General features: G+C 60.9%; 1 protein-coding gene across 4 annotated transcripts in view; it reads left to right on the top strand.

The window, feature by feature from the left end:
* UNKL (unk like zinc finger) overlaps positions 1 to 12,504 on the top strand; it is a 34,586-nt gene extending 22,082 nt beyond the window's left edge. For 2 of the 4 annotated variants that reach the window (XM_078075005.1, XM_078075006.1), the window contains exons 11-16: positions 7,917 to 8,009; positions 8,232 to 8,459; positions 9,060 to 9,262; positions 9,349 to 9,585; positions 10,275 to 10,426; positions 10,915 to 12,504. In XM_078075005.1, the coding sequence (XP_077931131.1) occupies positions 7,917 to 8,009; positions 8,232 to 8,459; positions 9,060 to 9,262; positions 9,349 to 9,585; positions 10,275 to 10,426; positions 10,915 to 10,927 (926 nt within the window). In that variant the 3' untranslated portion in view covers positions 10,928 to 12,504. Of the gene's footprint in view, positions 1 to 7,916; positions 8,010 to 8,231; positions 8,460 to 9,059; positions 9,263 to 9,348; positions 9,590 to 10,274 lie in introns of all 4 variants that reach the window. The other 2 variants (XM_036083374.2, XM_036083365.2) reach the window with 2 other exon arrangements.
* Positions 12,505 to 12,556: the final 52 nt, after the last annotated feature.

The following is a 12,556-nucleotide window of genomic DNA, read 5'->3' on the forward strand; positions in this document are numbered from 1 at the left end:
TGACCTTGCTGGGCTGTGCAGGCCCCCGGCCCATGTCTGGGTGGTCCCACGTGTGGCCGCAGCTGCGGAGGGCTCGCGTTGCCGGGCTGACCTGAGCCCGAATCTCTGTCCTGGTAGAGGGAGACTTGGCAAGGGCTCTGTTTGTGGCTCTTTCGGTGTTGTCGGTCCCAGGGTGGGCCGGGACGGTGTGGCCATGGGCAGGACAGGGAAGCCGCTCCAATGAGAGGCCCGGCCCAGTCAGCTCCAGCGCGGTCCGTCCTTGCGCCCGGGGCCCTGGAGCACACCCCTTCTTTTCCGCCTTCTCTCCTGGGGACTGGTGGGGGGGACCGGGAAGGCCCCTGTGTACCTGTGTCAGGGCACCGGGTGGCCAGCCCCGAGATGGTTTGTTCCTACCCAGAGATAAACGTCCGTGGCTGATGGCCAAGGAGTGTGTGCACGTTGTTTTCCACCCCCTGCAACTCATGCACCCCGGTCACACCGCCAGCCTCGGGGCCCGTAGCTGAGATGCAGGTGCAGATGGCGCTGGCCCAGGTCAGGGAGGAGAGGGTGTCTTTCCAGCGGCCCTGTAGATGGCAAGTCCTGGACTTCAAAGGGGCCGAGAGCCACTGTGGTCCCTCCTGCTGACGTGAGGGACGCCTGGCAGGTGTGTGCAATCCTGCCCCGGTGTCACGGCTGACTCCTGGGACATTCTCCACGTTCCCGCCACAGGCTGGCCTTCCCAGAGCCCCTGTGCTCATTCTGAAGAGGTTCTTCAAAGGTTACTCTTCTAGAAGCCCGGGGACCTTCTGTGGCCGGGTGTGTCTTCCCGCACAGCCCTGGTGTTCCCGCTCGGGCTCTGCTGTGGAGCTGTTTTCTCTGCCGAAGAACCCTGTAGAATCGAGCTGGCCCCGCCCCCGTCCCCCCCACCCCACCCCGGGAAGGGACGCTGGGGGAAGAGAGGGCACCCTTGATGCAGCCACCCCCTCCCCCTACTGGTTTTTTCCGAGCCCTTTCTTTCCTTGCCGGGCACAAGCTTGTGACCCCCGCTTCCGTGCTCTGGGCTTTTGTGGAAATCCTGTCCACGTGGGCGTGAAGACGGCCCGCCGCTGTCCCGGCTCTGCCTTAGGCCAGGGGCGTTTGTTCAAGTCTTACCTCCTTCATGGGTAGATTGTGTGTGTGTGTTCTTTGAAGCACCAACACACGCACGAGCATTGGAGCTGGACCTGGAATTGGGGTTGAGCGAGGTGTCCCTCTTGAACCACAGAGGTCTCTGGTTGTATGTGGACTCGATGTGGCCAGTGGGCTCGAGAACTCAGCCCTGACTCGCACCCGGAGGCCAGCCGTGCCAGTGTTCACACATCCGGCCAAAAGGCGCCGCGGGAAGGCAGCCCCGAGCCGTCTGGCCACTGAGCAGGTCCCCTCCACACTCGGGGGTTGAGTGGTTGGTTATTCAGGAAGCGCAGTCCGTATGGTGTGTCTCTCAGCAGCTGCCCTAGAGAATGTTAGAGTCCAGCGCTTGGCTGCCCTACTCGTGTGGTTAAAGCACACGGGGCAGGTGTGTTTGCACCTGGACAGGAGCCGGAAAGCCATTGGTATGAACGGCATGTTTGATTTTATTGTTTTGGGTTTTATGCAGAGTTTTTAAAAATTAAGCTTATTTTCCCCAGTTTAAAGATAGTAATAGTAAAATTGGCGCATCCTAGAAAAGTCATTAGGCAAGACACTCCCTGCCCTAATCAGCTGAGGCCATACTCAGCTTTGTTCCCCGAGGAAGGGATAGAGCTGGGTGCACCTGTGCTTTGAAAGCGGCCTCGAGGCAGGTGTGGCAGCTCCAGATCAGATCCGTATATTTTCAGTGTCCCCAGCTGTCATCCTTCCAGTAGGGGGTCCTCAGCCTGTTTGCGTGTGTCACTGAGCATTTTGCAGGTCCTTCTTTCCTTTACCTAAATGTTCTGTGAACCAGTTACCCAGAGTGAAGAGGTTAATGTCTTTTCGGGATCAACCTTGCTTGTTTACAGATAGTACATTTTTGTTGCTGTTAAAATCATGAGCTGCCGCCATCGGTGGGACTCTCCTGTTCTCTCCCGAGATCACGTGTTGTCATACCCCAGTAATACGGGCCCAGTTAGGACTGCCCAGGGCTGCCCTCTGGCCCTAGGAGGGCCCTAGCCAGCCGCCTTTCTGCTGCTTAGGAGGGCTGGAAAGAGCCTGCCCTACCTCCTGAGGCTGGCAGATGTAGACCGGCTGATTTCTCCTCACATAGGATAGTGTGGCTCTGGTTCTGTCCTTACCAGTGCACTGCCTACAGAGAAGGAGTAAACTCTAAAATAAATAGACTAATTGTGTAGTTAATGGATTTAGTGGAATAATTTCGGGGTCATTTGATAGATTTCGTTTCCTTTGCCTTACACTTCATGTGAGCAGGTTCCAGATTAAAATAGTGACCATCTGAAATAGTCGTCTGCGGAGCTCATTGCCGGAAGTGGCTGGGAGTAAAGGGCGGGAGAGCCTTCATCCCGACACCAGACGGACTATGGAGGGGCCGGAGGGCCTGGCTGTGGGGCTGCGGGCTCGCAGTGACCTCGAGGGCAGGGGCAGGGCCAGGTCGTGTTCATTCTGACCCCGGCCTGGCCCCGGGCCACAGCGTGCTCCCTGGTGGGCGCGCTCCCTGGTGTGCGCGTTTACACCTGAGCTGGTCCGCCCCGAGCGAAGACCGTTTCCCTGAACAAAAGCGGCCCTGCCGAGCGAAGCCCCTGCGTGCACCTGGGCTTTGGGCACGCTGCTTCGAGGCGCCGAGAGGCCGGAGGGGCAGGTGCCTATGTCAGGAGGTGCGCGCCCCGCCCGGGTCCCACACACCCCGCCCAGGTCCCAGGTGCGGCGAGGGATTGGGGGCTCGGAGGACTCGGGCTGGCTGGGCTCCCCCACGCGCACCTGCCCGCGGCCCCGGGACAGGTGCGGCGGGGGCGGGGCTGGCGCGGGGCGAGTCGGAGGGTCTCGACGTTCGGGGACGGGGCCGGCACGGCGTGGGTGGTGCCGGTCTCAGGGTTACGTCACTCGGGGCGGGGCTGGCGCGGGGCCGATCGAAGGGTTGCGTCAGTCGGGGGCGGGGCTGGCACGGGTGGGCGGGCGGGTCTAATTTGCGTCACCGGGGGCGGGGCCGACGCGGGGCGGGCGGGGCGCGGGCTGCGTTTGAATCGGCGGCGGCGGCGGCGGCGCGGTGGACGGTGAGTCAGCATCGTCAGCCCCTCGCCGTCTGGGTGTGGGTCGTCGTTATGCGGAACTGGCTGTGCACCCCCGGCGAGGTGAGAGCCAACCCCCTCTCGACGCGCCTCCCTGCCAGGAGCGCAAACCCCCCTCCCCGGTTGCGCTTCCTCCCCAGGTGCGCCATGCCCCCAGGTGAGGCGCATCTCTCACCTCCCTGCTCCTTCCACCTCCCCGGTGTGCCTCCTCCCCGGGTGCACCACCCCCCTGCACCCACGCCCCCCCACCAGGTGAAGAGTGTCTCCTCTCCCCCGACCTTCCTCCTCCCCAGGTGCACTTCCTCTCATCTCCAGGTGCTGCTCATACCCGTTGTAGTTGCCTGTGTGCCGGGCCAGGTGTGACAGCCAGGGGTCAGTACCAGGTTCCTTGGAGGCTGTGCAGGGATGTGAATGCAAACATACCCTTTTTGGAAATCTGCTCTGCAGAGGCGCCCGCTGGTTCCCTGCGTGGGCGCGATCCGCGGGGCTTCTCCAGGGGGAGAGGTGCATCTTTTGCTCCCCGGCCAGGACGTGGTTCCTGCCTTGTCCTGCCGGGGATCGTCGCCTGCACTGTTGGAAATTCAGGCGGGTGGGTGAGTGGGTTTGCTGGCTGCTTCTCCATCCTGTATTAGGGGAGGACCGTCTGCTGGGGGGGCATCCGGCCCTGGCGGGGGAGCATCCCGGGTATCAGGGCTGCCCTGTGCTGGTCTTTAATTCTATGCACTGTGCACATTGTTCCTGTGTGTCCTTTGACCCCGAAGGACCGCGTTGCCTCTTGAATGTGCTGTGTCACGTCAGGATCTGGGGATTGCCAGGGCAATTACTCAGCAGCTCTCCACTAATTTCTCATGAACATCTGGGCGGTTCCTGGTAGTTGGGCAAGACAAGGGTTCTGGGTCAGATGGCACAGCTTTCGTAATTTGGCTCTAGATTTTGAGTGTTCAAGTCTTCTTAAAAGTCCGTTCTTCCTTTTAGAGAATATCCCGGAGCACCTGGGTCTGACTCAGAGCAGTGAGGTGGAGGAGGCAAGGGTCTTCCCCTGAGACGAGCAGCCAGTGTGCCCCTGCGCGCTGGCTGCGCTGTCATGGGCGGGCCGGCCCCTCTGTGTCCCCTCTGTGCCTGAGGCTGGGGGAGGGGGGCATCTCTGCTGAGTCATGGGGTGGGGGTGGGGGACCGTGAAAAGATAAATCTTTTCCAGGTGAGGAAAGGTTCCTGCTTCAGCTTCTTCTCCCCCATCTGTCAGTTCATTTGTGCTTTTGTTATTCAGAAAGTGTTTCTAGGAATGTCGGTTTAAAGCATACCATGCCTGACCTGGTGCTGAAGGTTAAGTCCGCATCATCAGGCCTGGCTGACCTGCATGTGCAGGACAGAGGCTTGAGACCCTAGGCCAGCACAGGAAGGGTGGGTTTGGGCCTCCATCCTTGTGGCCACAGCGCAGAGCGTGGAGAGGTGGGGGCAGGGCAGATGGTGGGGGGCAGTGCTTGCTTTCAGCAGGTGAGTCTGCACGGGGTCCAGGTGCCCTCAAAGTCTGGGCCGACGTGCAAAACGAGGGTTTGTGAGGCTGAGCAGAAGCTCTCACAGGACAAGGGGCGCTGATGGAAGGCCTGCCAGGCTGCAGCCTACAGCAGTGTTGTGTGACAGGAAGAGCCGCAGTGGGGGCTGGGTCTGGCCCGAGTGTCCACCAGCACGCCCAGGGGCACGGTCTTTCTGGGAGGAAGGACTCTTGACGTGCCGGGATTGGCATCATAGAAAGGCCACTTGAGGGACAGTGCTGGTGGGGCATGAGGGGCAATCTGCTGAGATAGCTGGAGCTTGGGGCCCTCACTGGTGCAAGTTCAGGGAGGATAGAGGGGCTGAGGTCTCCTGCTGGGCTCCCACTGAGTGCGTGGGCCCTGGTGCACCAGCAAGGGAGGCTCTTGTGTCCCCAGAGTTTGAGAAGCTGCTGATGCCACAGTGGGGCCTCTTCCTGGTGGGAGGCGGCAAAGTGCACTGGGGGACGTTGGCATCTGAGGGTTAGGGCTGCCGAAGCTGGGTGTGTCTGGGCATGGAGCAGGCACTGGAGGGGCTACCAAGCCCCCCAGGCTCCTCAGGGTAGGAGGGCAAGGTTGAGGGGGATGCTGCCTTTTCAAGGGGTACAGAGGCATGGGTACAAGGCTGACAAAGCTGGAGGGCAAGGCTTGGCAGTAGTTTGGAGTGAGGTGGAGACAGGATGTCAAGAAGGGGTGGGGGTTGGTCAGCGAGGGGTGGGCTTGGGTGAGAGGCATCAGGATCTGCAGTGTCTGCCCCAGGAGCAGGTGCACCCTTCGGGCAGTTCACAGTTCTGTCCGGGGGGGGGGGGGCGGTCCCAGGAGTTCTGGGCCTTTGGTCTACTCGGGAGATGCCTGTTCAAGCACCAGAGCCCCCAAGAGGGTAGTTGGGCAGGTGTCTGTTCATGGCTCCCATTATTGCCGGTAGAATTATGTGTCCTCAAAAGGTAGGTCTCAGTTCTGATTTCTTGTCTGAGAACGTGATTTTATCTGGAAACAGTCTTTGCAGATGCAAACAAGGTAAAATGAGGTCATTCGGATGGGTCCTAACCCAGTGTGATGTGTGTTTTTATAAGAAGGTAGTTTGGCCCACATGCGGAGGGATGGCCGTGTGACAGCCGAGGCAAAGGCTGAGGTGATGTGTCCACCAGCCCAAGACAGCCAGGGGTTGCCAGCAACACCAGCAGGCCAGAGCCTCCCCTGGAGCCACTGGGGGGAGCCGGCCCTGCGGGCCTTGGTCTGGACTGACTTCTAGGTCCCGACAGCGAGAATGGATTTGTGGGGCGCTGTTGGAAGCCGCCTCCTGTCATGCTTGGTTTTGGCGGCCCCAGGATGCAAATGCCTCTGTGCTGCTGGGTGTTAGGAAGGAGCTCGCTGGCAAGCAGGTGGAGGGTCCAGAGAAGCCTGGTTTGAGGGAACCCACAGGAAGCAGGGGCTGCACAGGCCCCAGGCGGGCGGTGTCTCCCTGAGGGACTCATCTGTCCGTTCTCCCGCGACTCTCGGTTGCAGGGGCTGCTGGGGGTTGTGGTGCCACGGCGGCCTCCCTGGCTGTCTTGGCTTGGGGCCTTTTCCCTGTGCCCCACAGAGGACCGAGGCCCCGCGTCCATGCTCAGCTCTCCTTGGCTTCTATGCTCTTCACGGGGTGGGGCGGGGGGGCTGCTGGCCCGGCTGCCACCCGGCATGCTCACCTCCTTCCTGGATGGGAGCTACGGGACCCCCTAAAACCTTTGTTGGAAGGGTGTTTCCTTTAGAGCGGGCAGGCCCGAGGCCAGGGCGAAGGGTGGGGCAGCAGGCTGACCTTGGTCGAATTCTCCTGGGGGCTGGGATCCAAAGCGGGGTGGGGGTGGGGGGCGGTGCCTGCATAGTGCCCCCGCTCTGTGCTCCTGGCCGCGTCTGCGAGCGGGCGCAGTGGCACTGACGGAGTGCACAGGTCTCGCCAGGCGGTGCAGCCCCCTGGGCCCCCAGCCCCGGCCAGCACGTCTCCTCTTCACCTGCCACGGACGCCAGAGCTGGTGGCCCGAGGACGGCAGATGTGCGCCTGCGCTCTGGGGACTTAGGCAGCATTGGGCCGCCTCCAGGACGCTGCGGTCCCCACTGGGGCCGGACCTCAAGTCTGCTCTGCACGTGTCCCGCAGCCGGTAGTTTGGAAGTCTGTCTCCCCCCGACTCTCCACCCCGTGTTTTCCTAGTAATTACGGTAAATGCTTTTCATTTGAAGAGGTAGTAGTTTCTGTGCAGCCTCCGGCAGGTTCGGCCTTCACTTCTGGATTCGAATGCAGTCGTTTGCAGTGGTCGCGGTCCTCCTGCTGCTTCCCAGCACGTCCCTGGCACAGCGGCGTGTCCGACATGGCCAGGAGTCTGGGCCCAGCTGAGGGCGGGACGTGGTCAGAAATGACCAGTGGTTCTGACTTGCTGTCATTTGTCAGACACAGTTCAGGGGACTTTGAAACTAGTCCGCTGGGTGTAGGGCAGAGGCAGAAGGCTCCGGAAGCCGGGCTCACGGACCCAGAACGAGCAGGCCCAACTAGGGCCTCCACGGTGCATCCCCTGGGCTTTGGAACGGCAGTCTGTCCTGGGGGCCTGGGGACGGGGGATGCTCTGTGGCCTCCAGAGATGGTACCTGATGCATCTGATCGGGCAGCAGCGGGGGGGGGCAAGGCTCAGCCACACGGGAAAGGCCCACCTGCTCCTGGGAGGGTGCATGGTGGGGGCAGGGCGGCGTGCAGCTGACCTCCTTGTGCTGCGCCTTCAGCGCCGCAGGGTCTTCTGCAGACCCTGGGCCAGGAGACAGCAGCAGCTCAGGCCCCAGCCGGTGTCCTGGGAGTCACACGGAGGGCCGGGTCCTCTGCCGCTCCTTCCGGAGTCGACCGCTGTGCAGCTGCTGAATTGAGAAGATTTGGGGGCTGGTGGGCCTGAGCTGGGTCCCCAGGGTCTGCTGTCAGGGGGTGGGGGTGAAGGGAGGGAGGCCCCTACTTGCAGGAGAGGGAAAGCTTTGGGAGGTGGGGGGCCCCACGTTGTTCGATGCCTCTGATCCTTTAGCAGATGGGCCTAGAGCGTACCAGGGCTCCAGAGACCGTGCTAGCGCCATGGTCTGGGGGAGGAGAAGGCGGGTCTCCCCAGTGGGGGCCAGGCTGCAGTGTGGCCCCGCGCTGACATGACGTCTGGTTCACCAGGTTCTGCTCTGGAGCTTCATCTCTGTGACGTCGGCCTCACAGCTCTAGACAGAGAGCTGGAAGAGCATGACAGTGGCGACCTGGGCCCGACAGGTAGGAGGGCGCACCGCGGGCTCTTCCCAGGGCCAGGCTTTCTCCTCAGAGCCCTGCGGCGGTTCTCGGTTGGGCAGGTTCTCAGCCCCTGGCCCCTCGGGGTACCTCCGTCTCAGCAACATGGTCTCCGCAGAGAGACCCGGGCGCGGCCGCCGTGTCCCTGCATGGTGGTCACGCTGCCCCCGCCCCGCCCGCTAACTTGGCCTCCCCCGCTCTCTGCAGGTCCGAGGTCACTGGGGGGCTCGGCACCCGTCAGCATCCCGGGCTGCCTGCCCCGCTCCCCATCCCTGCACTCGTCCTCATCGCTGTCCACCTCCCCGCTCAGCTCGCTCTCCCAGTCCCTGTCGGGGCCACTCGTCTCCTCGGCCATGACGCCCCCCCAGCAGCCGCCGGCCCTCAGATCGGAGCCCGGAGCGCTGGGCTCCTCGGCCGCGTCCTACAGCTCCTTAGGTGAGCGGGTGCTGGTGGGGACATGCCTGCCCTGCATGATGTCTGTGGGGGGAGGGGGGCGGTGGGGTGTGCTGCCCTCCCACGTGGTTGCACTGCCCGATCTCAGGGGCGGCCACCGCTTGAGGGGTCCCCTGTCCAGTCCGCTGAGGGTGCCTCAGGGCGTGAACACGGGATGGCCCTAGCTGTCACCCGTGCGCGGTGGTGGGCCTCAGGCCCCGGGACCTGTGATGTCACTAGAGACCCGGCACCAAGTACACCGACCGGCGCAACAGTAACGGCACAAGTCCTTGTATTTTTTGTTGGGAGACGTTACCTCGTGTAACTCGTCGTATTTTAAAAGAGTATTTTAAGTATCACGTTACTCTCTCGTGCACACCCCTACCGTAGGCGACCCCCACAGCTGCGGGGCCTGCAGACTGAGGCAAGGTGGGGCTTGGGGGCCAGGGATGGTGCAGGGACAGCCCTGACTTCATGTCCTCTTCTGCTTAGACGCCCAAGCAGCTGGAAAGGGTGCCAGGGGCAGGGGTCACTGTCAGCGGGGCCCCGAGGTGGGGTCTCAGCGCCACGGCCTGTGACCTCTCCTGTCCCCTCTGCGCTCAGGCTTGAACGGCGTCCCCGGGAGCATCTGGGACTTTGTTTCCGGCAGCTTTTCTCCCAGCCCGTCCCCCATCCTGAACACCGGCCCTGCCCCGTCCTCAAGTGCGAGTCCGAACAGCGCGGAGCTGGCCCGCGTCAGGCGGCAGCTGGACGAGGCCAAGAGGAAGATCAGGCAGTGGGAGGAGTCCTGGCAGCAGGTGCAGCAGGTGAGCACGGGTGGGGGTGGGGCAGGCGCGCCCGCGAGGGGGGCCCCCGTGCCGCTGCTGCAGCCCGCCCCTGCCCCGGGTTTCAGGCCTGTGACGCGTGGCGGCGGGAGGCGAAGGAGGCGAAGGAGCGGGCCCTGGCCGCAGACAGTGCGCGGGACCTGGCGCTGCAGAAGAAGGAGGAGGTGGAGGCCCAGTTCCGGCGGCTCCGGGAAGAGCTGGAGGGCCGGGGGCTGCAGCGCTGTGCCGACCTGGGCGCCGTCCCTCTCCCCAAGCTGCACTCCCTGCAAAGTCAGCTGCGCCTGGACTTGGAAGCCGTGGATGGGGTGAGTCCTGGTTCCGGCTCTGGACGGCCCCCCGGTCTTCCTCACCAGACCCCATCCGTCCCCACTGCCAGCTCTGCCCTCCGAGGACAGGGTGTGCGCCCCTCCCGTCCCGCGGGGTCAGAGCCGGAGCCGGAGCCGGAGCGGCACCTCACAGAGGTCGCCCTCCGGGGTCCCTGGGTAGATGTCTGCCTGTCTCCACCCTTCACCTTTGCTGCCCTCGGCTGTAAATCCCTTCCACACCAGGGCCTGTTGTGAGACCGTGGAGCATCTGGAAGGTTCCACGGCCCTCACACGCTCTTGTCCTCCAGTAGCCGCTGAGGCATAGTCCCCCAGGCTTTGGCTGCTCTTGTGGCTGGAGGCCCGGGTCCCGAGTCAGGGTCCCCACCAGCCCAGACCCTCAAGCTTGCTGGCCACAGCGTGTCGGTTGGGGGCCTCTATGAGGGCCTAGCCCTTTGAGGTGGCCACCTGCTTGGCCGCCCCTTCTCACGCCGGTGTGGCAGCTCGGCTCCTGGCGTCTCGCGAGGGCTCTCCCGCCCCCACCTTCATTCCAGGGGCGTCCCTTGGCCCTGACTCTGCAGCCGGGGCCACATTCCCCAATGACCCATGACGGCCCCATCCATGGCTTTCCCGGGGCCTCGGTTCTGCTGGAGGTCGCCCGACCCCACCACCACCCGTGTCTCGCCCTGCAGGTGATCTTCCAGCTGCGAGCGAAGCAGTGCGCCGTGTGCCGGGAGCGGGCCCGCGGTGCCATCCTCCAGCCTTGCCAGCACCGCGTGCTCTGTGAGCCGTGCGCCGCGGGCGCGCCCCCTTGCCCCTACTGCGAGGGCCAGCCCCTCCCATGGTGACTGCTCCGGCGTCCCCACCCCGGGCTCCGGCCTGCTTCTCTCGAACCTCACGGGCGCACCCCAGAGCCCACCCGGCCGGCCCCACGGGCTCGGGAATGACGCACTGTGACCCCGCCAAGCACTTTGTAAACCGGGGGCGTTAGACATTCTGAGTTGGTATAAGCTGCTTTCTAGGTTCTTGTTTTTTTAATATGCGATAATGCGAAGCTTTGTATGTGAACTGTGAACTTACACCATTTCCTATCAGTTTATTGTTAATTCATGGTATGGTAAAGGTCTTAGATTTCCTATCCTGAAATTAGTACTTATGAAATGAGCGTTTATCTAGTAGTGAGAAATGCCTAGGATTTTTTATAGTTTTCAAATTAAGTGCAAATAGTATTTATAGCAGTGATACCGAAAGACACATTTAGAGGTTTTTAATTTTGTGAAAGGGACTCCTAATTGCGTGCATACGCACATTAATTGGAGTTTTATATTCCAGGACCATGCAGTGACGCTGAGCCCGATCGTGCTCCGTGACCTGCGGCCGCTTTTCTAAGTGCCTGAGCCTCGCACGAGGGGCGGAAGACGCCCTTCCCTCGGGTTTGTGTGTTCCTCTGAGGGGAAGTGCGGCCCAGGGCCTCGATGGCGGAGGCTCTCACATTAACTTCACAAAGCCGTGCCTGAGCCTCGCGAGCCTGCTGGGAGTGTGTCCTGGCTCCCACTTGGGCGGCCTGAGGCCAGAGGCTTGCCCACGGCCGCTCCCTGCAGCCGGAGGGACACCAGCTTGCAGGGGTGAGGCTCCCAGGCTGCAGGTAGCCTGGCAATTACCAGAGCCACCCCGGTGACCCCGGGCTTGCAGAGACAGCCTGGCCGTGGCAGAAACGCTCCTGAGAACAGGTGTGGTTTTGGTGAGGACTTGAATCTTCTCTGGTCTGCATTGGGTCATTTTTCCTAGAAATCTGGGAAGCAGCAAAGGATGTCTGTAGTTGACCCAGACTTTGTTCTCCGTGCGGCAGCCGTAGCTGGCCCTCTGGCCTGGAAGTCTCGGCCCACCCGTGGCTTTGCCAAAGACGTTTAATAGCATTTTGTAAAGTGCAAAGTGGCTCGGTAAAAATTTTTATCAGTAACCAAATATTTACTATAGTAAGAGGTTGAAAACCTTTTTTAACGTAAGACACACCGATAGCTCTGTTTAAAGGTGGATCCATGACGTTCTGCAGCTAGTCCACTACTAAAGGTGACTATTGAGTTGGTTTTAGTGAATCTACTTTGTTTTTAATGATAGTGATGATTTATTAGCTCTTAGAAATGACATATTTTGTGCTACTGTTACCACCGTTAAAATTATTTTTATTAATATTTATGCACTTGTTTCCCATTTCAGGCCTATGGTCTTCTTTGGGAAACAGGACAATGTTTATTACCAATAAGTAGCCTAGACGTTTTCAAATTATAAACAATTAAGGACAGTTAAGCTTGAGGTCTATGTATAAGCTACTCTGGTCGGTTCTTGTTGTGCGGTGAGAGACTGGAGCTGCGGCGCCGTGGGGACAAACCCCCCCCGCCCCGGTACGTGCGCTGAGGCCAGGTGTGCTGCGAGGACCCCCCAAGAATCTCGCAAGTGGAACTCCTAGGGCCCCCAGGGGACTGCTCGTTGGGTCCTCCCCACCTGTGTCTTGGTGGCCCGGGCCCTCCGAGGGAGCCTTCCCTGCCCCGCGGGCATCCCGGGGCCTCGCCGTCCTCGGTCCGGCTGTCGTTCTGCCTCTTGGCTCTCGTGGTCTCGGTCCAGCCTCCGCTGTTTGTGTAACTGGGGTCGCAGGAGACCTCGGCTCAGTGTGGATGCTTCATGTGGATTAATTTATGGAAGCCTCGATCTAGGTTTGTTCTGAATATTTAGATGAGAATGTTACTGGAATGGAACTTTCTTAACCCAGAAGGTAGTATTTATAATGCGTAATCATTTACTTGTAGTGAATTGTTTCAAGTTAACACTTGTTTAGATTTTTTTACACTACAGCATTTATGCAATGGTTTACAGAATTCATGGAATTATTTTTATCAGTACAGGAATTAAAACTTTGCATCTTTATTTTGTCGCCTCTTTGAGTTGAGCCTGAGAGCCCACGGGGCCCTGAGGCAGA

Source organism: Halichoerus grypus, chromosome 6 (assembly GCF_964656455.1).
Source record: "Halichoerus grypus chromosome 6, mHalGry1.hap1.1, whole genome shotgun sequence".
Taxonomy (NCBI): domain Eukaryota; kingdom Metazoa; phylum Chordata; class Mammalia; order Carnivora; family Phocidae; genus Halichoerus; species Halichoerus grypus.